The following is a 26653-nucleotide window of genomic DNA, read 5'->3' as shown; positions in this document are numbered from 1 at the left end:
CGGTGTCGGCGACACTAACTCCCAAAAGGATGTTGAGAGATATCAACGTACTGTACCACCAGGCCGAGCAAGTTGGCCGCTCGGCCGTCTATCTGCTGCTCTGGTGCCCCGCCCGGTCGGCCGAATCTCGATACTCTTTGTATGCTCAAACGAAGTTCCACTCTGCCACTATTGAGTCTGTTGTGAGGCAGAGCGGAGTAGCCGTTCGACCGAAGTTGAACTTTGTTGATGTCAGGCCTCCCTGTCTGGCCAAGCGGGATAGCGGCTTAGCTCGGCTTTTGCGCGTTGTTCTCCTTTGAGTGCCGGTTGTTTGAATGCTTCTCGTGTCGAAGTCGACGATGGGTCGAAGCCCTCTCCCAGGCCGGGGCATGTTTTGCTCGACCGACTGATGTCTTCTACGCGTGATCGCCTTGATTTTGACCTCCATCGTGGCAACGGGATGAGGCTCTTCATCATCATCGCATCAATTGCGATCTCATTTTAGGAAAGATGTCAAAGCCTCTTTATGATATGTCCTTTTTTAGAAACACTTTAAGATGCGTGTATAAACAGTGACATTATCAAAGGGGTCTCCATCTACAGGCGAAGGTACGCGATGCTACATAATTTACACGCTCATTCACTATTGTTCATGATTCACCACCTTTGAATTAATCATTAACTTGAGCGTCGGAGGATTAACATCGAAAACTCCTTCCCTGACCCAGTCACTAATGCTCTTTCTGACACCCAAGATAGCGAGGAGTTTTCATTCGGTCAACATTAGAGTCACATTCTTAGCCAACAACGTTTATCACTTTTGGATAGGATTAAGCGTAAATTGAGAGTGGTGAATTTTTAAACCGGTAAAGAAGTGATAAAATTTATTACAAACTCTTTATAAATCAACAATGATATTGGCTAAACAACAATACCAATAAATTATAGGACTCATCTGATTCAAAAAATAAAATAAAATAAAATTTTTAATTTTTGAATGTATTTATGTCTTCAATATAGCTTAAATTGAGAGAAAGAAATTTTTAAATGGATAAAATAAAAAAGAGAAATTTTTTAGAACGGTTAAAAGGAGAAGAGGTATATTGGTGATGTGCTGTATGATATTAGTATTACGAGAGTTAGACGATAAGCGTAAATTTTGATATCTACATGCGCGATTTAATAAAATGCCTAGGAAGAAAATGCTCTACGAGAGAGAAGATATAGGTATTCTCCTCTAAAAATACGTATACATAAGTAGGGAAGCTCCCACTATGTATTTATTATCTTTCCGTGGAGGAAGCCAGTCCATCAGTTTCCTCCATGGAAGTCTCGAGCAACGTGACGCCGTCCACCTTCTCCTCCCCTCGCGCCTCTTAAACACGCCTAATTATATGCACGCATTGATCCGTTAATCGCCATCGATCGACTCGATCCTCAAGATGTCTCTCCCGCTGAAGTACGTCCTCCTCCTCCTTCTCTTGGCCCCCACTGTCCTCCTCGCCGCCGAGTCAGAGGCCGCGCTTGATGCTGCTGCAAGAACCTGCTCCGGCGGGGAGTGCGCCGGCGGCGGCGAGGAGGAGGAGGCGGCGATGCCGACGGAGTCGAGCAGGCGAGCGCTGGCGGCCACTAGGTACGTGAGCTACGACGCGCTGAAGAAGGACAGAGTGCCGTGCAACCAGCGAGGGCAGTCGTACTACAACTGCCAGCAGCACGGGAAGGCCAACCCTTACCGGCGCGGCTGCACCATCATCACCAGATGCGCCAGGATGCTCAATTGATTCAACACGACACACTCTCTAAATATATATTAAAAAAATGGTAATTCAAAGCGCAAAGAAGAAACTAACAGTCTTCTTTGATAATATATATAATAGAGGTTCTTCATGCAACATATAGAGGTATTTGTGTATGTACATTGATAAGAAGTCAATGTGATTCTCAACAATGAATGAAGTTTTGGTTGAGAACTATAAAACTACTTTTTTATAATAGAGTTTGTACATGATGAATTTGCACTATCTAAGAGTTCAATATAATTATAATTGCCACTAAGTAAACTCAAATTCAAACTGTGTATATAGTTAATTCTTATCTGAAATGTGTTAGATTTGAAAATACTGGATTTCCAATAAAGTTTCAATATAATAAAGCAATATCTAAACACTGAAATTAAATAAATGCTTTAATATGCAAAAAAGAACTGCATGTGCATTTTGTTATGAATACAAGAACATTAAAAATACATTAAAAAAACCAATAATACAATGTCTCAAACTAGTAGTAATTATTCATGTTAAAGCTAAGTTAACATAAATAATTTAGCATTGATAAACTGTCGACTGATCTAAATTTAAAATCAAATCAACATCAGAGATACACGTTTATGAGACATGATGATTGTACTAAAAGTGACTTTGACAAAATTTTCTCCATTTGCAATTTCACAAACTAGAGCTAGCAATATTTCTTAGGAATCTTATATGGTAATAACAAATACAACATCCAACGCAGAATAGAACTAAAACACACACACACACTAGAAGAACCAAACATATAAACAGAAATGCAAATGATTTAAGCTACTTTTTAATATTTACAGCCATGTTTTCAACCTATTATAGTTCATGAGCACGAGAGTGGCACAGGAGAAAGAAATATCAGAACATGTTTACCCGGAAAAACCATGGAAGTATGAATGCAATCACCAAGCAAGCCATCACGAAATTACAGAAAGGTTGCTGCCTCCAGCAACTACACCTTTCGGAGGGGTCTCGGTTGCTCGATTCTCCCCTCTCGTACCACTCATCCATGAATTTGCTATCGTTCTCGCCGGTGATGTTTTTTGCGTTTGCACCACAAATTTCACAGAATCTGCACCGCAGAGGAAATCACTGTCTAGTTGCCCTATTGTAGCATTTAAGAACTTAAGATAGACAAGAGAGAAAAAGGTTGGTTGAGTTTTTTGTGGCAAAGATATCATAGCAAGATCATGTTCGATATCAAATTCATGAGTGTAGTTGCAAATTTGCTTAGTACGGGGACAGTAACAATCTATGCATGAATATAGTCTAGTGATTGTGATATAATAAACTGTAATAGTATACTTAACTAATGCCATCATTAAGCATGTACATAAGTTAGAAGTTTGACCTAACATCAAAGAATTAAAAGCAGACTATGCATCTTTATAACTAGTGGTTATAGAAATGACAAGAATGAAAAATAGAACTAAATTGCTTAGGGAAAAAAAAGAAGAGTGCTGATTGATGATGAGGCAAAAGGAAAATCAAGCACAAAAATGATAATGAAGCATCAAACAAATAACATGCCTAGTGACTAAGGCCAATCCAAACTTTGGCCAGTTGTTTTCATATAGTAAATTGGATTTATTTTTATGAATGCCTTGAAACAAACTTTAGCCACAGAGTGTAAAAGTAGCAGTAATAGGTACCCAAGACGATTGAGGGGTAGAGATGGGTATGAGTATTGAGTTTCTTAATGAGTATAGATATAGGTTGATGCTCTCGAACATGGATTTAAATATCGTCCAGTTCTGATCATCACAGGTGAAACATCTTGTTTCGTCCATTAATTGGCATGTGGAACCTTTCTGCGATGAAACCGCAATAAGAAACCTCATCTCATAGTTGGTTGTCCGTGGCCATTGCAACATCTCAAACTCTTCAAAACGCACTGATGAAGTGTTCAACTACGATGATGAAGTCATATATTGACTAATGCATAATATGCATCCTTGTATTTTTTAACATTTTTGGTAATTATATGAATTTTATTATTATTATTATTATTATCATTATTATTATTATTATTCTACACATCCAAATTCATTGATCCAACCAATCTAATACAAAATGATACTTAGATTTTCTAACCGTTAGATGTTGAGACCACTAACACCAATTTGACAACCATGATTCTCAGTGATCAACTACGAAACCTATTTTTGATTCATTCTAATAAAAAGTCTGAAACAAAAACATGCTTAAGCAACATAAACTTGTAACTAAAAAATGTCCTTATAGGCATATAATATAGCTATCGATAGCCATTTTACTAGTGTAGTTTATTAGTTTCAAAATTGCCAGATTTATTTTCTCTTATCATGTGAAAGTTTTGGCAGTAAAATCCCAGTTGCATATTCTTCTTGTTTATCTTATGTAAAACTTGGAGACCATTTTGCATATAGTTTTCGGATGGGAAGGTTGTAGAAAGTTAGAAAAACATTTATTTGATTATCAAATATAGGAATCAACTTGATATGATGACTATGGACAAAAAAATTTCTGGTTCCAGCGCTACAATATTGAGAAATAAAACAACTGCAAAAACCTTGAAATTACACAAATTATGTGAATTTCAACTTTTAATGTGCTCTCTCCAAATAAAAAAGTGTGTACTCCTCTAATGTATTGACCATTTTTCCTAATCAGCATATATAGCAATGCTTATAAATGGTAGATGAGATCATAATCATAGTTATACACATTGTATCAATATATAAACACGATGATTATTTTGTATGTGGTCACAAAACCAAACCTTTAGCATCCTATAGAGCAAGCACATCATGAACTTGGAATTCCCTAATTATGTAGATATTCTCCGGATAACTTATTTTTCTCTTGTGATTCAAAATCTAATCCGTCAGCTGTCGGAATAAAGTAAAGCCACAAGTTCAACAAGGACACCTCATACTTTTTTGGTAAGCTTGATATTATTTTCTTAGACACTGACTTTGTTTTTCACTTGCTTCTCTACTTGGTTCATGATCTAACAATGATCTAACTAAACCATCAGGTGTTAGGCCAGGATCAAAGCAATAACTTCAACAAAGGGGATAAATGGTGTTTCAATCAGAAACTTGATAATAACAATTGATGGATTTATTTCTATTCTTTAGATGATTGGATTGAAATTTTTAATTCCAAAAATTCATAAATCAAAACATATAATCTTAGTCGCAAACATAATAGATGAACATTGACTAGTATCACATCAATACCTAAGAAATCTTGGAAAAAACTGTTTCACCACTCTGATTATTCTCAAAAGCACGTTCAGCATATTAAATAACTGCCAATTGATGAGGCAACGAGCAACCAGAGGAGACAAGTTTTTATAGCTTAAATAAGAAACTCCGACAAAGAAATAGGCTAAAGGACTCAGCAAAGATGACAGGACAGTAAAATGAATTCTGACCCTTCCATGTTTAACCCTTCGACACTGCAATAGGAATGAAATCAACAAGAAGCCAAGTTTTGAGAAGAGATACTCCAAACGGCTCGCTACTAGCTAAAATCAACACTTATCGTGAGCTCAATATTCCCAATCCCTCCCATAGCAATCAGAAAGAACAAGCATTTAATGGTAGACTGAGCATCAAAAGTACTAAAATCCTTCTTTTCCACACAGCGAGAAACGTAATCCGACAAACCAACATCTTTAGGGGAGAAATCAAACAAGACAAAAAAGGAAGGGAAAACAAAATCAGGTCTGGAAGAAGAAAAAACCTGTTGCCCTTGACCATGAACCAGGTCTCAGCGCAGTGCCGATGCGCGATCCCGAGATCGCCCTTGCACCCGCACCCCAGCTCGAAGAGTTCGGAGCCTTCCTTGCTCAAATGGCAGATCCGGCAGGTCGTCTCCGACTCCGGATCCTTCCCGCTGTCCTTCTCGGCCCGGCCACCAGGCCCGGTCGCCACGTTGACAGCCACGGAGGCGGCCTCCAGCCCCTTCTCGGCCCCCTTCGCCTCTGATCCCACCGCCGAAGGCGCCATGTCCTCCGCAACGACGACGATCACGACGGCGGCGTCCCCTCCGGCGCTCTGCTGGTCGTCCGCCATCGAGCCTCAATGTCGCATCACCTAACGCGGTTTGGGCGTGGACTGGATCGGGAACAGTCGGACTAGGCAGGGGGCAGTCGGGCATCCGCCAAGTGTAAAAGGAAAACAAAATAAAGAAACTTGCGTGCGCCGTCTTATTGTGCAAGTATTAATAGTAGAGGGAAACTATGGAGCAAGATGCTCTGGTAAAAATAAAAAATAAAAAAAAGGATGATCTATAATGTAATCCATTATAATGGTGATTAGATTATGATCATAATTTAATAGTAATTAATTGTATTTTTTTTTAATCCATCTTCCCATTCAGATTACAATTCAGATCGGGATGGACAGCTGAAGGTTGATCGAAGGCTCCTCGGAAGCTATCGACAGTGGGTGGGTGCTCGAACTGTCAGTCGTTGAGCGAGGGGCTCTGAGCTACCTTCGTCCGTCCATCCCGATCCAAACTATAACCTAGATGGAAAGGTGAACCTAGAGAAGGATCATAATTAATTATAGCTTAATCGCAACCAAGCCCGAACCTATAGTGTAACCAGGGGCGAATCGGGAGGGGGGGTGCGTGGGGGGCATCGGCGGTCGTCCCTCCTTGCCGATGGTGAAACCCCTAGTATTATGGGGTTCCATCGATAGAGATAGAGGATACCGTCTTTTGTTCATCATGATCACCTCTTCATACTTGAATTCCTGGATCCGACGCTAAGTGTAACAAGTGAGGCAAGTGTCTCGAGCCCAAAAATATTTAGGGCACTATTTTTTTTAAAAAAAATATTATTAGTTTGATAGGTTCATAAGCCCATTTTTAAGAAGCCAGCCAATAAGTAATAGTTGATGATCCTGTCCGAACCAGGATCAATGGACGCTGGGGATGTGGCGCTCCTTGCTGTATCCTCGAGTGCTCCGGCGAACCTGCAACAAAACCGAGCCGGGGGGGTGTCCCGGCGACGGCCCTCCGACGCTCAAGTTAGGCGAAGGAATAAGAAAGTGGCTTAGAAAATGTAGACTTGTGTGTCTCCGGTTGAAGAAATGGAGGCTTTATATAGACCTCTCGAAGGAGCCTGGGCACACCAATCGAAGCGATCACCTGCTTTCGACCATGCCTAGGTGTGGGCCTGTCAGAAGGGCATCCATAAGACCATACTGCTACTGTATCAACCTGTCCGTGACGTGATGGTGGGGCCTTTAATAGTGTCATCTTGCGTACAGTCTAATCATCATGCCTTTGCTGACATATCATATCCCGAGCCGATCGAATAGGCCGCTCGGCTAACCACTGTTCCCTCGCCACGATTCCGGCCGAGCGGACACCTCCGCTCGGCCATTCGGCTCCGGTTCTTCTGCTTTGGCGTCGGAAACCCAAACCTTTGGCTGGGTAATCTCTGGTTCCGCTCGGACGGGACCCCATCTGTGGGTCCCCCATTCTTACCGCCGGATCACTTGCCTCCCCTTCAAGTCTAGTCGAAGGAGGCAGTGAGTCTGACTGACTGGACTGTGTGTCCGAGCGGGCAGTCGTCGCCTTATCGCTGCTGCTGATATCCCTTGAGCCGTTCGGCCCTCATGCCAAATTTATTCGCTCGGCTCTTCGCTTTGTATGCCTTGGCGCCCAACGTGGATGTTTGCTTGTCTAAATCCTCTTGAAAATCGCGCAAGTCTTTTTCATTAAGCCGAAGCATGCGCGGTATGGGCGCATTAATTGCGCTTGGTGACAGAGCGCCACGTGGCTTGTCTCTAGTGGCGGTGACGCTCCGTACGATGGGACGCCCTTTGTTTTGAAATGAACGGCTAGATGATGACCTCGTCTCTTGTGCCCTTCATCCGACGGACGAGGCTGAGCGGTCTCGTTTGTATAAAGCCCTCGTTTTGGCCTTCACGCCGCATTCTATGTTTCATCGCACGTCCTCTGTCGAAGCTGCCTGGTGCTAGCTTACTCCGGTGACTCCCAGTGCTTGCTTTCCGGTGGTTTTCGAGTTCCTGGGCTTCTTTCCTTTGATCTTCCCTCAGTAAGCTTCCTCTCTTCTCTCGTCCCCTTGTTTCCGAGTATTGCTAGGCTTCCTTCCCTTCTTTAGTCATGGCGAGCACTTCTACACCCGCTACCGAGGTTCACGGTCCGTGGTATATGAGTATGGAGAGTAGGTTAGATGAGGAGCGCGCCCGGCGCGTTGTTAGGACCTACGGGATCCCGCACGACCATGAAATAGTTGTAGCCGGCCCGACCGACCGGCCCCATAACCCGCCGATCGGTACCATTTGTTTTTTTCTGGACCAATTCCAGGGCGGCCTTAGATTTCCTACCCATCCATTTATTTTGGAAGTTTGTAATTATTTCCGCATCCCACTCGGTCAACTTGTGCCGAATTCCTTTAGGCTACTGAGCGGGGTGGTCGTCCTCTTTAGGCTGCACAGTATCCCACTTGACCCCAAAATATTCCACTACTTCTTCTACCCCAAACAATCCGAGTTGGGTACTTTTATTTTCCAAAGTAGAATATGCTTCAAATATTTTGAGAACATGCCGACCTCCAACAAGCATTGAGGGAGTTCTTCTTCTATATACGACTTCCCGAGCGCCAAAGATTCAACCAAATGGCAGATCACTGCCGACTCACTGAGCTCGGAAATTCGTATAATCCGCCTACCTTCATGCGGCAAATTGCTTGTCCGGCCAACAAAATCGGCCATTGCTTCTCAAGGGGTGTTGTACATTTTGGATTATCTCCGTTCGGGCCAATCTCCCCACCGCATGGGTAAGGACTCTTTACTCCCTTGACCTTTTTGTCTAATCGATTTTAATTTCTTCCACAAGTCGAAGTCATGTGGCGCCCAAGGCTACCGATCATCCGAGATCAAGGTTGTGGAAATCGAGGCTACCAAAAAAGAACTTGCCGAGCGGGTCTTATCCCAGCCGCCCGACAGATGCAGGAGAGGGGGGGACGCAGAAACAGAAGTTACCCAACCCGCTTCAACGGAGGTTGAGGCGGATCCGCTTTCCTCTGCCCCCGCGGGAGTCCCCAGGCCGGGATTCACCACGGGAAGTTCGATGAAACGTCAAGAGAGTCCAACTTCACGACCCCTGAGGGCGAACCGCAGAGCCGATCGAGATCGCTTCCAGATCGCACGCCGCAGATCAAGACCCCGTGGCCTCGCCCACCGCACAACCCTCCGCCTCCTCCACGGACTCGTCGTCGCCACGACGGTTGGGCGAAACTTCAACCATAGGGCGCCCCGCCAGCGATCGGTCGAGGAAGTGCTTACCACCCGACCATCAAGACTACCCTTCGATTCCCGTCGGAGGAATATTTATTGTCTGCCGATCGGCCATCAAGCCCCGTTCATGAAATAACCTTGACGGGTCCGCTCGCCAAAATTTTCGAGGACGCCCAGATTCGGGTGGCCCTCATGACGCCCAAGCAGCTCGGCGATAACCACATGCAGCAGGCCACTCAAGTAGGTTCATTTTTCTTCCTGTGCCACGCTACTGTTCGGTTCCTGATTTTATTATTTCCCTTACAGCATTGGGCTAAGCAAATCGCCACTAGCCATCGGCTAGCCGAGCTAGAGGATCTTATAGAAAAGCTCCAAGTCTCGGGTGTTAGGACCAAAAGTAGCTAGAGGGGGGGGGGGGGTGAATAGCTCGTCGCGTTCGCTCGTTGCTCGGCGTTGCTTGTTCCTTCAAAGATGTGCAGCGGAAAATACAAAAACAAACACACAACGCTAACACGGTTGGTTTTACTTGGTATCCACCTCACAAGAGGTGACTAATCCAAGGATCCACACCAACACACACACCCTTCACTAAATAAAACTCTCCTTTATGGTAACTACCAAGGGCGGAGAAGCCCTACAAGACTCAATACAAGAAGAGAGGGAAAGGATACAAGAAATACAAGCTTACAAGCTTACAATGAGTATAAACTCTAACCCTAGCTTCTCTTCTTGGCTTTGATCCGCCTCTTGACTTGGAAAACTTCCAAGATCCTTCAAGAACTGGCGATCTGAGCTTTGTGAGTGCTGTGGAGGAGCTGGCGAGAAATCTGGAGTGAATCGGAGAAGAAGATGCCGAAGGAATCGTGCGCCTGCGGCCTTTATCGATGCCAACGGTCGGATCCCGATCGATTCGAATGTTCCCAATCGATCGGGGAGGCTTTGGATCGATCCACGGATCGATCCAGAGTGCCTCTGTGCTCTGGAAACGCGCCTGGATCGATCCACGGATCGATCCAGCGCTTATCGCGCGAAGCAGCCGCGTCCCAATCGATCCACTGATCGATTGGGACCTCTGGATCGATCCACGGATCGATCCAGAGGCTCTCTGTTCGCTGGGACAGGTCTGGATCGATCCACTGATCGATCCAGAGCCTGGATCGATCCACTGATCGATCCAGCACTTGATTTTTGTCCAAAACCAAGTCCCAAACCTCCCAAACCAACATCCGGTCAACCTTGACCTGTTGGTATGTCATGCCTAGCATCTAGTCACTCCCTTGACCTGCTAGGACTCCCTTACCAAGTGTCCCACAATCCCTTTGACCCACTTGGACTTTTCTCTGTGCCAAGTATCCGGTCAATCCCTTTGACCTACTTGGACTTTTCTTTCATGCCAAGTATCCAGTCAATCCTTTGACCTACTTGGACTTCCCAGCACCAGATGTCCGATCATCCTTGATCCATCTGGATTTTCCCTTGCCTGGCTTCACTCACCAGGACTTTCACCTAGCTTCACTCACTAGGGTTTTCCATCTGCCTAGCTTCACTCACTAGGACTTTCACCTGGCTTTACTCACCAGGATTTCCATCTGCCTAGCTTCACTCACTAGGACTTTCACCTAGCTTCACTCACTAGGGTTTTCCATCTGCCTAGCTTCACTCACTAGGACTTCCTTCTGCCTGGCTTCACTCACCAGGACTTTCCATTTGCCTAGCTTCACTCACTAGGACTTCCTTCTGCTTGGCTTCACTCACCAGGACTTTTCTTCTGCCTAGCTTCACTCACTAGGACTTTTCTTCTGCCTAGCTTCACTCACTAGGACTTCCTTCTGTCTGGCTTCACTCACCAGGACTTTCCATTTGCCTAGCTTCACTCACTAGGACTTCCTTCTGCCTGGCTTCACTCACCAGGACTTTTCTTCTGCCTAGCTTCACTCACTAGGACTTCCTTCTACCTGGCTTCACTCACCAGGACTTTTCTTACTGCCTAGCTTCACTCACTAGGTCTTTCATTTTGCCTAACATCCCAGTTAGGACTTCCCAGTCAAGTATCCGGTCAACCTTGACCTACTTGACTCTTCTTCAATCAATATCTTATTGTCAAACATCTAAACCCAAACCAAGACTCAGCTTGGTTACCCAGGTCAACCTTGACCTGAGGGATATTGCACCAACAATCTCCCCCTTTTTGATGTTTGACAATACCACAATAACACTTACAATCCCATATGTAAGTTAGGCTAATCCCATAGCCTCCTTCTTCATGCCACTAGGTAATGAAAGCATAAATTAAGCTCTTCATTCTCCCCCTAAGAGGGCAAACTCCCTCTAGGTAATGAAAGCCTAACTTACTCCCTTTCATGAGTCCTTTCATTCTCCCCCTATGACCTTCCCATAGGTAATGAAGGCCTAAGCTTAACCATACATTCTCCCCCTATTGGCACACATCAACCCATCGTTGGACACACATCAACCTATGCTCCAATTCTGGGCACACTTCAACAAATCCATTTGTTGAAGACTCTCCCCCTGAAGAGTTGCTCATCGTTGTTCACAACATCACTCGTTGTGATCAACACGATAATGAAGGTCTCATACCCTTCATTTATCCTTAACTTCTCCCTCAATGTAGACAACTACCCAACCTTGAGCATTATCTACTACTTGAGTGTCCACTTGAAATAATGAGGATATCCACTCCCCATTTCTCCCCATTTCAAGTTTAAATGCTCAACCTTGAGCAAGTTCACAACAGAAGGTTAACCACCTTCCAAGGTTCATGAAAAGTAATTTTCATGTCTTTAAAGAGTCCCTCCCCCTAAAGACATGGTGGTAACTTCTGTCATTGCACCAACAATGACTTGGAATCCCTAAAATATTAGGAAACCCAAATTTAGAAGTTTTGAGGTTCAAACATTCAAAATTTGAAACAACCTCAACCTAAACTTCTACTTAGTCTTCGTTAACCAATCCATCCTTGTTTTCAACATGAAAATACCCTTTGTATGTATACAAATGTATTTAAGGGGTTTGGAATGGTTACCTAGACTAAAATAGGTTCAAAGATGCTGAAATCAGGCCTTCCCAGCCAAAACCAGCAACTTGGATCGATTGAAGTTGGGTTCCAATCGATTGAACCTTTCTGAATCGATCCACTGATCGATTCAGACTCCCTGGATCGATCGGCTGATCGATCCAGTGAGCTTCTGCTCGCGGGAATTGCCGTTTGAATCGATCCATGGATCGATTCAGGAACTCCAATCGATCCATGGATCGATCGAAGCTCTGATAGTTGCTGAAATTCCATTTCAGTCAACTTCAGAAACCCCTAGAAAATTCTACAAAAATCCAAAAATTATGAAATTTCGTGTAGACATTATTTAGGGCGTTTACTATCACGGAAAAATAGTTTTCTATGAAAATACTTCATATTTTCAAAGATTGACACAAACTTGAAAACTTGCAAAAACTTTAGTGTTTCTCTTCAAGTTTGTGTCTAACTATTCAATGGTGATTACTATCAAAAGATAGCCTTCACCAAGGTTTTCCAAAAACATTTTAAAAACATTTTCAAAACCAATATCCCATCACATTCCTTGGGATTAATGCACATGACTTGTACATTAGCTTTCCCAATGATGGGAAAACACATAACTATGTGTTTTGATGAACCTAAAACTCAAAGGAATGCACTAAATCAACATCTTGAGTTTTGTTCATCTTCCTAACATCTCACTTGTATCTATTGTGGACAAAACACATACAAGTCATCTTAGAGGTCTTTGTGAGATGTAAAATTTGGTTTTACCCTATTCTAGGGATCATGCATATCTATCTAGGCATTTTAGAGATATTAGACATCCACCCAGGATGTCACTTGTCAATAAGTGTCGTTAAATGTCATTCGTCCTTAATTACAAGGAATTAAACTTAATGCATGATTATGTTATGGCATACATCAAAAGAAAATAATTTTCAAAAGAAAATATCCTATTGCTACATGATGTATGAATGTCATGACATGATATTTTTGGATTTTTCATAATAAAACATGAATGCAAAAATAGACATGATGTCATGGCATATGATGGGCAAACAATCATGGCAAGATTTAGCATAAATAAAATATACCTAGATTAACTATCTAAGTATCCTTAAAATCTTAGCTAAACTTACAACTTAAACCTAAATTGCCCTAAGGTGCTACAAGAGAATGCCAAAGCCTAAATTTGGCATTTCTAATTTCCTTGATTTAATGTATGCCAATTGAAAATAAACATGTCCTCAAATGTTGGCATATTCCATTTTTCCTTAAGAGTAGCACTTTTAAATTTAAGGCCCGGATTGCCTTAAATTGCCTAAGAACATACCAAAATCCCAACTTGATAGTTCTTATGAATTTCCCAATATGTGCCATTTAAGATTAAAATCAATTCTTCCACCATTAGGCACATTTTACTCTTTCAAGGAGTAATCAATAGGTCCATTTCATTTTCAAAGGTTAACTAAAACCTTGAAAATGCTCCTTGAGTGTCAATTTCCTCAAAGTTGGGTTAACTACCCTTCTAATCGGAGTTGACACTCTCTAACCCATCTATGGGGTAGAGAAGATGCTCCTAGGAACCCAACACCTATTGGTGCTCCTTGGATGCTCTAGGTACTCACTAGGGATAACTTCCTAGATACCTTCCTAGTGACCTTGTTGGGCTTCTTAGAAGCCTTGGTCACATTTTCTAGGTCAACTCTAGGGATAACCTCCCTTGTGACCTTGTTTGTGACTTTCTTAGACTTCTTAGAAGTCTTAGTCACATTTATTGCAAAAATACTCTTAGGGATGACTTCCCTAGTATTTTTGGCTTGACCACTAGACCTAGGGTTTGTTCCATAACTATATGGAACTCTATGGTAAGATGGCACATCCTTCTTAGCCTTTGGTTTGTATCCCAAACCTCTATGGCCATTGGATGGCTTTTGTACCCCTAAACCTAGGTTATGCTCATTTTGCCCTAATAGGATATTTTCCATCCTTTTTAGGGTCTTTTCCATTTTATCAAGTCTTGACCTCAAGACTTGATTTTCTATCACTAAGTCCTTAGTATTTGACCCATGAGCATTTTTGTTTCTAGGCTTGTATCTAAAATCCTTAGAGTTTTCGCCTAGATTTTTACCTACAATCCTAGCCTTAGGTATAGTAGTTTTAGCATGAAGAGCTATATGTTTTTCTTTAACGCTATCATGCTTTCTATTTTCATGGTAAATAGCATTAAAATGATATAAATTTGAACTATCATGCTTTTTACCATAATGTAAAGGAGTAGGCTCAATAAATGTTACCTTTTTCTTTACCTTAGAGGCTCCCCCTTGACTAGAGCTTCCTCCATGAGCCTTGACCACCTTCTTCCTCTTAGGGCATTGACTTCGGTAATGCCCCTTTTGATTGCAAGAGAAGCACACGATGTGCTCCTTGCTCTTCTTTGTTCCGGGGATGGTCTCCTTGGGCTTCTCCTTGCCCTTTTGTGCCACTTGGCCCTTCTTCTTGGCCAATTTAGGGCATTTGCTCTTGTAGTGCCCACTTTCCCTACACTCAAAACATATTATATGATTTTTATTTTTAATTGAAACATTTATACCTTCTTGTATAGGGATGACACTTGCTCCTCCATTTGATATTTCTTGAATTTCGGAGGTGGCACCATCTTCTTCTTCTTCACTTGACCCGGATGTAGAAGCTTCTCCTTCTTCTTGATCCGGCGTCACCAAGAATTGCTCCCCCTCAATCCTAGAGGTGGAGGCTTCATCATCTTGAACATGAAACAAGGAGTATGCTCCCTCCTTGTTCCCTTCGGTGCATTCCCTTGAGGATGAAGCTTCTTGGATTTCCTCTTCTTCGGAGGTTGAGCATCTCTCAACCTCGGAGTCCTCCTCTTGGTCTTGCTCCAAAGAGTCACCCTCTCTGGATTCTTCATGATCTTGTACAGTGGAGGGGATCTCTTCATGAAGCTTAGCCAATTTGCTCCAAAGTTCCTTTGCATCTTCAAATTCTCCAATTTTGCAAAGAATGGTGCTTGGCAATAAATTGACCAAAAGCTTTGTCACTTTGTCATTTGCTTCGCACCTTTGGACTTGCTCCGGGCTCCATTTGCTTTTCTTTAGAACTTTGCCCTTTGAATTTCTTGGAGCCTTGAAGCCTTCCATTAGAGCAAACCATTGCTCTATCTCCATCATAAGAAAATTTTCGATTCTTGATTTCCAAGAATCGAAACTCGTAGAAGTGTATGGTGGAGCCACCCTTGTGTCAAATCCAAGCCCATCTTGGAATTGCATCTTGAAGTTGAGCTTGATAAAGTCTTGAACTTGAAGAAATTGCTCCAACTTCTTCACCCTCTAGCTTTTCTTGATATAATTGCCCCTTCCGGCGGTGATTCCGGTGAAGAGCAACCTCGCTCTGATACCACTTGTTAGGACCAAAAGTAGCTAGAGGGGGGGGATGAATAGCTCGTCGCGTTCGCTCGTTGCTCGGCGTTGCTTGTTCCTTCAAAGATGTGCAGCGGAAAATACAGAAACAAACACACAACGCTAACACGGTTGATTTTACTTGGTATCCACCTCACAAGAGGTGACTAATCCAAGGATCCACACCAACACACACACCCTCCACTAAATAAAACTCTCCTTTATGGTAACTACCAAGGGCGAAGAAGCCCTACAAGACTCAATACAAGAAGAGAGGGAAAGGATACAAGAAATACAAGCTTACAAGCTTACAATGAGTATAAACCCTAACCCTAGCTTCTCTTCTTGGCTTTGATCCGCCTCTTGACTTGGAAAACTTCCAAGATCCTTCAAGAACTAGCGATCTGAGCTTTGTGAGTGCTGTGGAGGAGCTGGCGAGAAATCTGGAGTGAATCGGAGAAGAAGATGCCGAAGGAATCGTGCGCCTGCGGCCTTTATCGATGCCAACGGTCGGATCCCGATCGATTCGAATGTTCCCAATCGATCGGGGAGGCTTTGGATCGATCCACGGATCGATCCAGAGCGCCTCTGTGCTCTGGGAAAACGCCTGGATCGATCCAGCGCTTATCGCGCGAAGCAGCCGCGTCCCAATCGATCCACTGATCGATTGGGACCTCTGGATCGATCCACGGATCGATCCAGAGGCTCTCTGTTCGCTGGGACAGGTCTGGATCGATCCACTGATCGATCCAGCACTTGATTTTTGTCCAAAACCAAGTCCCAAACCTCCCAAACCAACATCCGGTCAACCTTGACCTGTTGGTATGTCATGCCTAGCATCTAGTCACTCCCTTGACCTGCTAGGACTCCCTTACCAAGTGTCCGGTCAATCCCTTTGACCCACTTGGACTTTTCTCTGTGCCAAGTATCCGGTCAATCCCTTTGACCTACTTGGACTTTTCTTTCATGCCAAGTATCCAGTCAATCCTTTGACCTACTTGGACTTCCCAGCACCAGATGTCCGATCATCCTTGATCCATCTGGATTTTCCCTTGCCTGGCTTCACTCACCAGGACTTTCACCTAGCTTCACTCACTAGGGTTTTCCATCTGCCTAGCTTCACTCACTAGGACTTTACCTGGCTTCACTCACCAGGATTTCCATCTGCCTAGCTTCACTCACTAGGACTTTCACCTAGCTGCACTCACTAGGGTTTTCCATCTGCCTAGCTTCACTCACTAGGACTTCCTTCTGCCTGGCTTCACTCACCAGGACTTTCCATTTGCCTAGCTTCACTCACTAGGACTTCCTTCTGCCTGGCTTCACTCACCAGGACTTTTCTTCTGCCTAGCTTCACTCACTAGGACTTTTCTTCTGCCTAGCTTCACTCACTAGGACTTCCTTCTGCCTGGCTTCACTCACCAGGACTTTCCATTTGCCTAGCTTCACTCACTAGGACTTCCTTCTGCCTGGCTTCACTCACCAGGACTTTTCTTCTGCCTAGCTTCACTCACTAGGACTTCCTTCTACCTGGCTTCACTCACCAGGACTTTTCTTACTGCCTAGCTTCACTCACTAGGTCTTTCATTTTGCCTAACATCCCAGTTAGGACTTCCCAGTCAAGTATCCGATCAACCTTGACCTACTTGACTCTTCTTCAATCAATATCTTATTGTCAAACATCTAAACCCAAACCAAGACTCAGCTTGGTTACCCAGGTCAACCTTGACCTGAGGGATATTGCACCAACATCGGGGGGTCCATCGGCCGAGCGGGAGAAACAAGCCCGCGAGGTCGAACAGAAGAAGGTCGCCGACCTGGCTACAGAGGTGGCTCGACTTGAAGGCTTGGTGAAGAAACGCGACGAAGTCGTGAAGCGCGCCAGTAGCTGGAAGAAGCGGGCGATCACTGATCTGGACAAGATGAAAGTTGAAGTCCGAGCCCTAGATCAGCGATCTAAAGAGCTGGAAGCCCAACTAACTACCGAACGGGATGGGCGCTCAGCTGAACGCACTAAAGTGGAGGTGGACCAGAAAGTTCTTCAAGATTCACTAATTGCCTCCCGGGCGGCGCTCAGAAAGTACAAGGAAGGGGAGCCGAGTCGTCTGGCTGCCGCACGTCAAGATTACCTCCGCTCGGAGAGGTTCGACACGAAATTTGGCGGCAGCGTCTCTTCAACCTTTGCCGAGGCCGTTAAGGTCACTGTGGCCTACTTGAAGAAGGGTGGCCACCTTCCTGCGGGAATGCACATTCCCGCCTCCGATCTGGTGGCCATGACAGACGACATTCCGAACGGTTTCTTCAACTTCGAAGACCCCGAGTGAAGAGTGTTCCTCGTCTCTATCTTGTTTTTGCGTTTCTTACGCCCAGCACAACTTTTTGTACTTGCCGTCCGACATGCTTTCCCTTTAATGCAATTATGTCTTTGCTTGCGTCTTCCTGATCATTATCCATAATATTCTTCTGTTTGCTTAACGTTTATGCTTAGAGTCAGTCATGCTCTAAGTGTTCCCCGTCACGCAGCCGATCGGCTTAACCCATTAAACAAAGTCCGAGCGGGAGGGCCTACTCGCTCTGCACGTATCTAGCTTGTGTGAAGTCAACAAACGCCAAGTATCGAAGGACCAACGCCCGAGCGGGCCTAAATGTTTTAATACTTGTGGTTTCCGCGGTTCCTTATTCTCTGATATTCGTTCGTCCGCCCGGGGTATTTATAGTCGCCGGACCTACTCTAGATTTTAACGATGGTGCTCGCTGGTTTTCCGCTCGGTTTTCATAGACGCAGGCGCGGCTCTCGATCTTTAACGACGAAGCTCGTCGGCGCGGATATTTATAGCCGGTCGGCGCGGCTCTCGATCTTTAACGGCGGAGCTCGTCGGCGCGGCTCCCGATCTTTAACGACGGAGCTCGTCGGCGCGGATATTTATAGCCGGTCGGCGCGGCTCTCGATCTTTAATGACGGAGCTCGTCGGCGCGGATATTTATAGCCGGTCGGCGCGGCTCTCGATCTTTAACGACGGAGCTCGTCGGCGCGGATATTTATAGCCGGTCGGCGCGGCTCTCGATCTTTAACGACGGAGCTCGTCGGCGCGGATATTTATAGCCGGTCGCGGCTCTCGATCTTTAACGACGGAGCTCGTTGGCCTTTAAAGCCGGTCGTGGCGGCTCTCGATCTTTAACGAAGGAGCTCGTCGCGGATATTTATAGCGGTCGGCGGCTCTCGATCTTTAACGACGGAGCTCGTCGGCGCGGATATTTATAGCCGGTCGGCGCGGCTCTCGATCTTTAACGACGGAGCTCGTTGGCGCGAATATTTATAGCCGGTCGGCGCGGCTCCCGATCTTTAACGACGGAGCTCGTCGGCGCGGATATTTATAGCCGGTCGGCGCGACTCTCGATCTTTAACGACGGAGCTCGTCGGCGCGGATATTTATAGCCGGTCGGCGTGGCTCCCGATCTTTAATGACGGAGCTCGTCGGGCTTTTAAGCCTAATTTGGACAACGTTTACCTGGCCGAACGGCACAAGGTCTTCGGAATTGAGCCTTTGGCTCGTACAATATACCTCCGGCTGAGCAGCTCGGGGCCTTCGTCGTCGAGCGCTTGGCTCCGATAATTTACCTTCGGCCGAGCGGCACGGGGCCTTCGGATAACCAACCGTTCGGCTATGAACACAGAATGCCTTGAGAATAATTTGTTTCCTGCGATAAAAAGGAGTACAGCTATTTTGAATTTACACAAAATAGAGCAAAAGCGCACCTCTCACCCAGCTCTATATGGCTGAAGGTGATTTGCACTCCATGGCCGATCCAGCATCCGACCTGCCGCATCCTTGAGGTAATAAGCGCCCGAACGGAGCTTCTCGACCACTTCAAAGGGTCCTGCCCAGGGAGCTTCCAACTTGCCGACATCTCCGACCGGCTTGACTTTCTTCCAAACTAGGTCGCCTACTTGAAAGGCTCTGGGGATCACGCGCCGGTTGTAGTTCTGTTTCATACGTTGCCGGTACGCCATCAGCCGGACGGACGCTTTAGCTCTTTCCTCTTCGACCAAGTCTAGCTCCATGCTCCTCCGTTCGGCGTTATCTTCATTATAATTTTGTACCCGAACGGACTCCACCCCAACTTCAATCGGGATGACTGCTTTGCCTCCATATACCAAGTGAAATGGAGTGACGCCCGTTCCCTCCTTTGGTGTCGTGCGGAGAGCCCATAGGACGCCCGGCAGCTCGTCTACCCAGCTGCCTCCTTCATGGTCGAGCCGAGCCCTTAAAATTCTGAGAATCTCTCGGTTGGTTACCTCGGCTTGACCGTTACTCTGGGGGTATGCCACCGATGTGAAGTGCTGCTCGATGCCATAACTTCGCACCACTTCCCGAGCAGCTTCCCAGTGAATTGACGTCCGTTGTCGGAGATGAGTCGTCTTGGGATGCCAAAGCGGCAGATGATATTTTGTCATATGAACTTTTTAACCATCTGCTCGGATATTTTTGCAAGTGGCTCAGCTTCTACCCATTTTGAGAAGTAGTCGACCGCCACCAATAAGAACTTCCGCTGCCCGGTAGCCATGGGGAAGGGTCCCACGATGTCCATCCCCCATTGGTCGAACGGGTAGGCCACAGTTGATGCTTTCATCTCATCTGCCGGTCGGTGGGACATGCTGTGATACTTCTGACAGGATAGACAATTTGCAACGGTCCGGGCAGCATCCTTTTGAAGTGTTGGCCAAAAATACCCGGCTAGCAAAATCTTCCTGGTTAACGACCGTCCGCCTGGATGTCCACCGCACGAACCTTGGTGCACTTCTCGAAGGATGTACTCGGCATCTTCCCAGCTGACGCATTTTAGGAGCGGACGGGAGAAGGCCTTCTTGTAGAGTTGATCTCCTACGAGGGTGAAACGACTAGCCCTTCTCTTCAGTAAATGAGCTCCTTCCCGGTCGGAGGGGGTAGCTCCCGAGCGCAAAAACTCCACAATAGTTGTCCTCCAGTCGCTCGGGTATGTGATGCCCTCCATCCGATCGACATGTGCTACTAAAGATACTTGCTCGATCGGCTTCTGAGAGCCGACCGGGTATAACGCGCTTGCCAGCTTAGCCAATTCATCCGCCACTTGATTCTCCGCTCGGGGGATCTTCTGAATAATCACCTCCCTAAAGTTGAGCTTAAGTTTTTCAATAGCCTCCACGTAGAGCTTGAGCCTTGTACTATTTATCTCGAAAATCCCCGAGATTTGCTGAGCAGCCAGCTGGGAATCTGAATAGAGGATGACCCGGACGGCTCCAACGTGCCGAGTGGCCTGCAATCCAGCAATAAGGGCTTCATATTCTGCTTCGTTGTTGGTCGCTCGGTAATCTAGCCGGACGGAGAGCTGCATCCGCTCTCCTTGTGGGGACAGCAAAACTATGCCAATTCCGCTCCCGTGTCTAGTGGACGATCCATCCACGAACACTTTCCACACAGCTTCGGGTTCCGGGTCCTGCACCTCCGTCACAAAATCGGCTAAGGCTTGTGCCTTGATAGCCGAGCGGGGTTGATATTGGATATCAAATTCGCTTAACTCGATTGTCCTTTTGATGAGCCGTTCGGAAGCTTCTGGATTTAAAAGCACTTGTCCCAACGGGCTATTGGTCTTGACGATAATCGTGTGCGCCAAGAAATAAGGACGAAGTCTCCGAGCGGCCAGGATCAGAGCAAAGGCCAACTTCTCGAGTCCGGTGTAGCGGGTTTCAACATCTTTCAAGATATGACTAAGGAAATATACAGGTTGCTCCTCACCTCCCGACCGGACTAACGCTAATCCCACTGCCTGCTCGGTTGAGGATAAATAAATGTGCAACGGTTCGCCGACAACTGGCTTGGCCAGCACAGGTAGGGAGTTTAAGTACGTCTTCAGTTCTTCAAAGGCCCGCTCGCAGTCTTCATTCCATTGGAACTTTGTAGCTTTGCGGAGGACTTTGAAGAACGGAAGGCTCCGGTCGGCAGTCTTGGAGATGAAGCGTGATACCGGTCAGCCTCTGTACTTCCCTCATGTTTCTGGGCGGTGGCATGTCCTGAAGAGCCTTCACCTTGCTAGGATTAGCTTCAATACCCCGTTCGGTCACAATATAGCCCAAGAAACGTCCTCCTTTGGCGCCGAACAAACACTTATGAGGATTTAGCTTGACCCCATATTTTCTGAGTGTACGGATGGTTTCTTCCATATCTTTGCATAAAGTTGCCGCTCGGAAGGATTTGATGAGGATGTCATCTACATAGACCTCCAGGTTGTGTCCGATTTGCTTGCGGAAGACCCTATTCATCAATCTTTGATATGTTGCTCCGGTATTCTTCAGTCCGAACGACATCACCGTATTACAATACGTCCCGTCCGGTGTAACGAAGCTAACTTTTTCCTGATCCTCCGGGGCGAGCGGCACTTGATGATAGCCTTGGTAGGCGTCCAACATACATATAAGCTCTCATCCGACTGTAGAATCTACGAGCTGGTCGATTCGGGGCAGAGGGTAGAAATCCTTCGGGCAAGCTTTGTTCAGATCTCTGAAGTCGATGCACACCCTCCATTTGTTGCCCGGCTTGGAGACGAGCACCACATTTGCTAACCAGCTTGGGAATTGAACCTCCCGTATGTGGCCGGCCTCTAAGAGCCTTTCTACCTCCGCTCGAATGATAATATTCTGCTCGGCGCTGAAATCTCTTCTCCTTTGTTTTACTGGCCGAGCATCCGGCCGGACGTGAAGCTTATGTTGGGCTATGCTAGGGGAGACCCCGGACAGCTCATGCGTCGACCAAGCGAAGACGTCACGATTCATCTGGAGGCATTTGACCACTTCTTCTTTCTGTTCATCCTCCAGGTCGGCGGCAATAAAGGTTGTAGCCTCCGATCGGCTCGGATGGATCTGAACCTCCTCCTTTTCATCATAAATTAAAGCAGGAGGTTTCTTGGTTATGGCGTGTACCTCGATCCGTGGAGCCTTTCGCGCGGCGCTGGATTCGGCTCGGACCATTTCCACATAGCATTTCCGAGCGGCTAACTGATCTCCTCGTACTTCACCGATTTTGTCCTCGACCGGGAATTTGATCTTATGATAGAACGTCGACACAGCAGCTCGGAATTCTCTTAACGCCGGTCGCCCCAGTATCACATTGTAGGATGAAGGGGAGTCGACCACCACAAAGTTTGTTGTCCTCGTTCTCCGGAGCGGTTCTTCCCCTAAGGAGATAGCCAGTCTTACCTGTCCGACCGGAAGAACCTCATGGGCAGCAGCTCGGCTTGATCGATTTGTAGTTGATCAAAGGCCTTTCTGAAGATGATGCTGACCGAGCTGCCAGTGTCAATGAAGATACGGTGGATGGTGTAGTTGGCTATCACCGCTTTGATGATAAGGGCATCCTCATGCGGCACTTCAACTCCCTCAAGATCCTTGGGCCCGAAACTGATCTCGGGTCCGCTCGCCTTTTCTTGGCTGCAACCCACCTCATGGATTCTGAGCTGCCGGGCGCTTGCCTTTCTCGCCCTGTGTGAATCTCCTCCGGTCGGCCCACCCGCAATAATATTGATTTCTCCCCGGGAGGTGTTGTTTCTGTTCTCCTCTTCCCGAGCGGACTGCCTAGGTCGCTCATTGGACCTTCGAGAGCGATCTTCATGCCTTGGAGGGAAACGCTGTTCGGGAGATCTTCTATATGTTCGCCGACCGGACTCTTGATGCCGCTGCCGGCGGCCGGGTGAAGGCGATCGACGAGGGCCACCCCGTCGTACGGGATGGGTGATTGAAGGCAGGCCCCGACAGTCGCGGGTGTTGTGGGAGTCAGTATTATGGAAAGAGCAAAACATTGGGGTCCATACCCTCTTTTTCTTCATCTTTGACCGCTCGGCCGCTACCTCTTGGACCACCGGGGACTTCGCATGATGTGCCCGGGATGCCTCAACTCTTGGTCCTCTTGGTGGCTGATGGGCAGCGGGCTGCTTTCGTTCGACTTGGGCCGGACGTTCGGCATGAGTTCCCTTCCGTCGGGCAACCTCCGCCTCTTCCACATTTATATACTCATTCGCCCGGTGTAGCATGTGGTCGTAGTCTCTGGGCGGTTTGCGAATGAGCGCGCGGAAGAAGTCCCCTTCCGCGAGGCCTTGCGTGAAGGCGTTTACCATTGTCTCCGAGGTGGCTGTGGGGATGTTCATTGCTACCTGATTAAATCGCTGTATATACGCCCGGAGAGATTCTCTTGGTTCTTGTTTGATGGTGAACAGGCTGACGCTTGTCCTTTGATAACGTCGGCTGCTCGCAAAGTGATGAAGAAATGCCTTTCGGAACTCCTGGAAACTAGTGATAGAGCCGTCCGGCAGCCTCTGAAACCACCTATGTGCAGATTCCGATAGAGTGGTGAGAAATACCCGGCACTTTATGCCATCGGAGTACTGATGCAAGGTGGCGATGCTGTCGAACTTCCCCAAGTGGTCGTCGGGGTCGGTCGTCCCATTGTAAGCTCCGATCGGCGGTGGTGTATAGTATTTTGGTAACGGATCCCGATGTATGGTTTCAGAGAACTGTCGGTGAACCTGCTCGGGTGGTGCGTTCGCTCGGGGAGCTTTGCCCTTCCTATGATCCCGAACGGGAGGCTCATCGGATGAGGATCCTTGTTCCTCGTGAGCGGGCGCGATTTCTGGGGGAGTATGGAAGAGTGCCTGAGGGAACCCTCCTGTTGAAACATATTCCGGGCGGTCTGCTTGCGCCGCTCGGCCTGCTGAAGCTGAGGTTGTTTGCTATTGCGCTCGCTCAGCCTGTGTTTTCTCCTTTTGCTGCGCCACTATCTTGGCTGCCCTCGCCTCGACTATAGCGTCAAACTCTTCTTGTGAGAGTGCCACGGTATGTAGTCTTCCAGCCTCGTCCATTGCCTTTGCTCGGATGCAGGTGCGTTCCCACAGACAGCGTCAAATTGATCCTGTCCGAACCAGGATCCTCGAGTGCTCCGGCGAACCTGCAACAAAACCGAGCCGAGGGGGGGGGTGTCCCGGCGACAGCCCTCCGACGCTCAAGTTAGGCGAAGGAATAAGAAAGTGGCTTAGAAAATGTAGACTTGTGTGTCTCCGGTTGAAGAAATGGAGGCCTTATATAGACCTCTCGAAGGAGCCTGGGCACACCAATCGAAGCGATCACCTGCTTTCGACCATGCCTAGGTGTGGGCCTGTCAGAAGGGCATCCATAAGACCATACTGCTACTGTATCAACCTGTCCGTGACGTGATGGTGGGGCCTTTAATAGTGCCATCTTGCGTACAGTCTAATCATCATGCCTTTGCTGACATATCATATCCCGAGCCGATCGAATAGGCCGCTCGGCTAACCACTGTTCCCTCGCCACGATTCCGGCCGAGCGGACACCTCCGCTCGGCCATTCGACTTCGGTTCTTCTGCTTTGGCGTCGGAAACCCAAACCTTTGGCTGGGTAATCTCTGGTTCCGCTCGGACGGGACCCCATCTGTGGGTCCCCCATTCTTACCGCCGGATCAGTTGATAACATAAGTCATATCTTAATTTGTATCTCAAAAAATATTCTATCTTAATTTTAAACATGATTATGTAGAAAAGAAATTGACAGATTCAAAAAAATACTGAATAAGAGAGAAGAAATCAACAGATTCATCAAACATTCACATGCTGAAGAGAGGGAGGAGCTTATTTCTTTTCCCCAAGAGTTTAGAAAATCTAGATTTGATCAAACATTGGTTGAAGTCGAACATATTACAAGTGAAATGGGAATCGAATCTATTTTTCGAGAAAAGCGCATTATTCAAAGAAAAAGACAATTTGATGAGATCAACCATGAAAAGGTAATTCAATCTCTTAAAGAATATTTTCGAGTTAATCACTTTCATTTTATAATTGATCAAGCTTTTTCTTCACTTCAAATTCGGTTCGAGTAATTTCAAAAGTACGAAAAAATCTTTGGATTGTTATTTAGTTTGGAAAAGTTGTAGTATATTGATGCTGATGGTCTCTTGAGCTCATGTGTCAATCTTCAAAATCCATTAACAAATGATGAGTGTTTCAATGTTGATGAATCAGATTGATTTCTAGAACTAAATGTGTTAAGATACTCATTACCTAGAGAAACAAAAAGAGCGATTGATGCGTTGAATTATTTGAAAATAATGGATGGTTGTTATCCAAATGACTATATCGCATAGCGAGTTTTGCTGACTATACTAGTTACAGTTGCATCTGCCGAAAGGAGTTTTTCCAAATTGAAATTGATTAAAACTTATCTTTGATCAACTACATCTCAAGAAAGACTAAATGAGTTAGTTATGTTATCTATCGAGAAAAAGTTGTTGAGAAAGTTAATTATACAAACTTTATCAATACTTTTTATTCAAAAAATGGAAGACAAATAATATTCAAGTGACTATGTATTGGTTCGGAACATGAATTTTATATTTTGTTTGGATTTTTTTTTATAACATTTGCTTACAACATTATTTTTGATTATATATTTTGTCTATATTTTATTTCTAGATTTCATGTTTCAAATATTATTATATTTATATTGATAAAAAATATATGAATATTAATCTTTGACAGTATATGTTTTGTGCTCACCTCAGGTCTCAAAATCTCAGGTCCAGCACTGATCGTGATCACGATCTAGCTGCAATTATATTATAGATCATTCCTTGGTCAATAAAAATGGACCAGAGGATCCGGTCTCGAAACTATGAGGTTAGCAATTGTTTTATCTGTTTACTTGGAAGAGGTAAGTAAACATATGAATTTTTTTTTCTTAAAACAGGGTTCTAAAAATGGGCCAAAATCACAACGTTAGTAGGGGGGTGTAAACGAATTGAATTGAACCGAATATGAAAAAAAATAAATCTAAGGCTCTAATTCGGCTTAAATTGGTTATATTAGAGTTCGAGATCGATTCGAAACTCGAAAAATTAGGGGTGTAAACGAATTGAATTGAACCGAATATGAAAAAAAAAATATAAGGCTCTAATTCGGCTTAAATTGGTTATATTAGAGTTCGAGCTCGATTCGAACTCCAAAAATTTAAAATTTTTTGCTCGGATTCGACTCGAATCAGAGTTCGAGTTTGAGTTCGGATTGAAAGATTTGAACATATTCATGAGCTATTTGAACTATTGCTCATAACTAAGTACT

General features: G+C 45.6%; 2 protein-coding genes across 2 annotated transcripts; one reads left to right on the top strand and one right to left on the bottom strand.

Moving 5' to 3' along the window:
• Positions 1-1421: 1421 nt before the first annotated feature.
• On the top strand, positions 1422-1760 carry LOC122043548 (rapid alkalinization factor-like). The gene has a single exon (XM_042604172.1). It carries the CDS (start codon positions 1422-1424, stop codon positions 1758-1760), a length of 339 nt encoding a protein of 112 aa, XP_042460106.1.
• Positions 1761-2431: 671 nt separating this feature from the next.
• On the bottom strand, positions 2432-5954 carry LOC122040726 (E3 ubiquitin-protein ligase MARCHF1-like). Its single transcript, XM_042600151.1, has 2 exons — positions 5514-5954; positions 2432-2853 (listed from the first exon to the last, which is right to left on the bottom strand). The coding sequence occupies exons 1-2, from the start codon at positions 5843-5845 to the stop codon at positions 2640-2642; spliced, it is 546 nt and encodes a 181-aa protein (XP_042456085.1). The 5' UTR covers positions 5846-5954; the 3' UTR covers positions 2432-2639.
• Positions 5955-26653: the final 20699 nt, after the last annotated feature.

Source organism: Zingiber officinale, chromosome 2A, assembly GCF_018446385.1.
Source record: "Zingiber officinale cultivar Zhangliang chromosome 2A, Zo_v1.1, whole genome shotgun sequence".
Classification (NCBI taxonomy): domain Eukaryota; kingdom Viridiplantae; phylum Streptophyta; class Magnoliopsida; order Zingiberales; family Zingiberaceae; genus Zingiber; species Zingiber officinale.
This window is presented reverse-complemented; position numbering and strand designations above follow the sequence as displayed.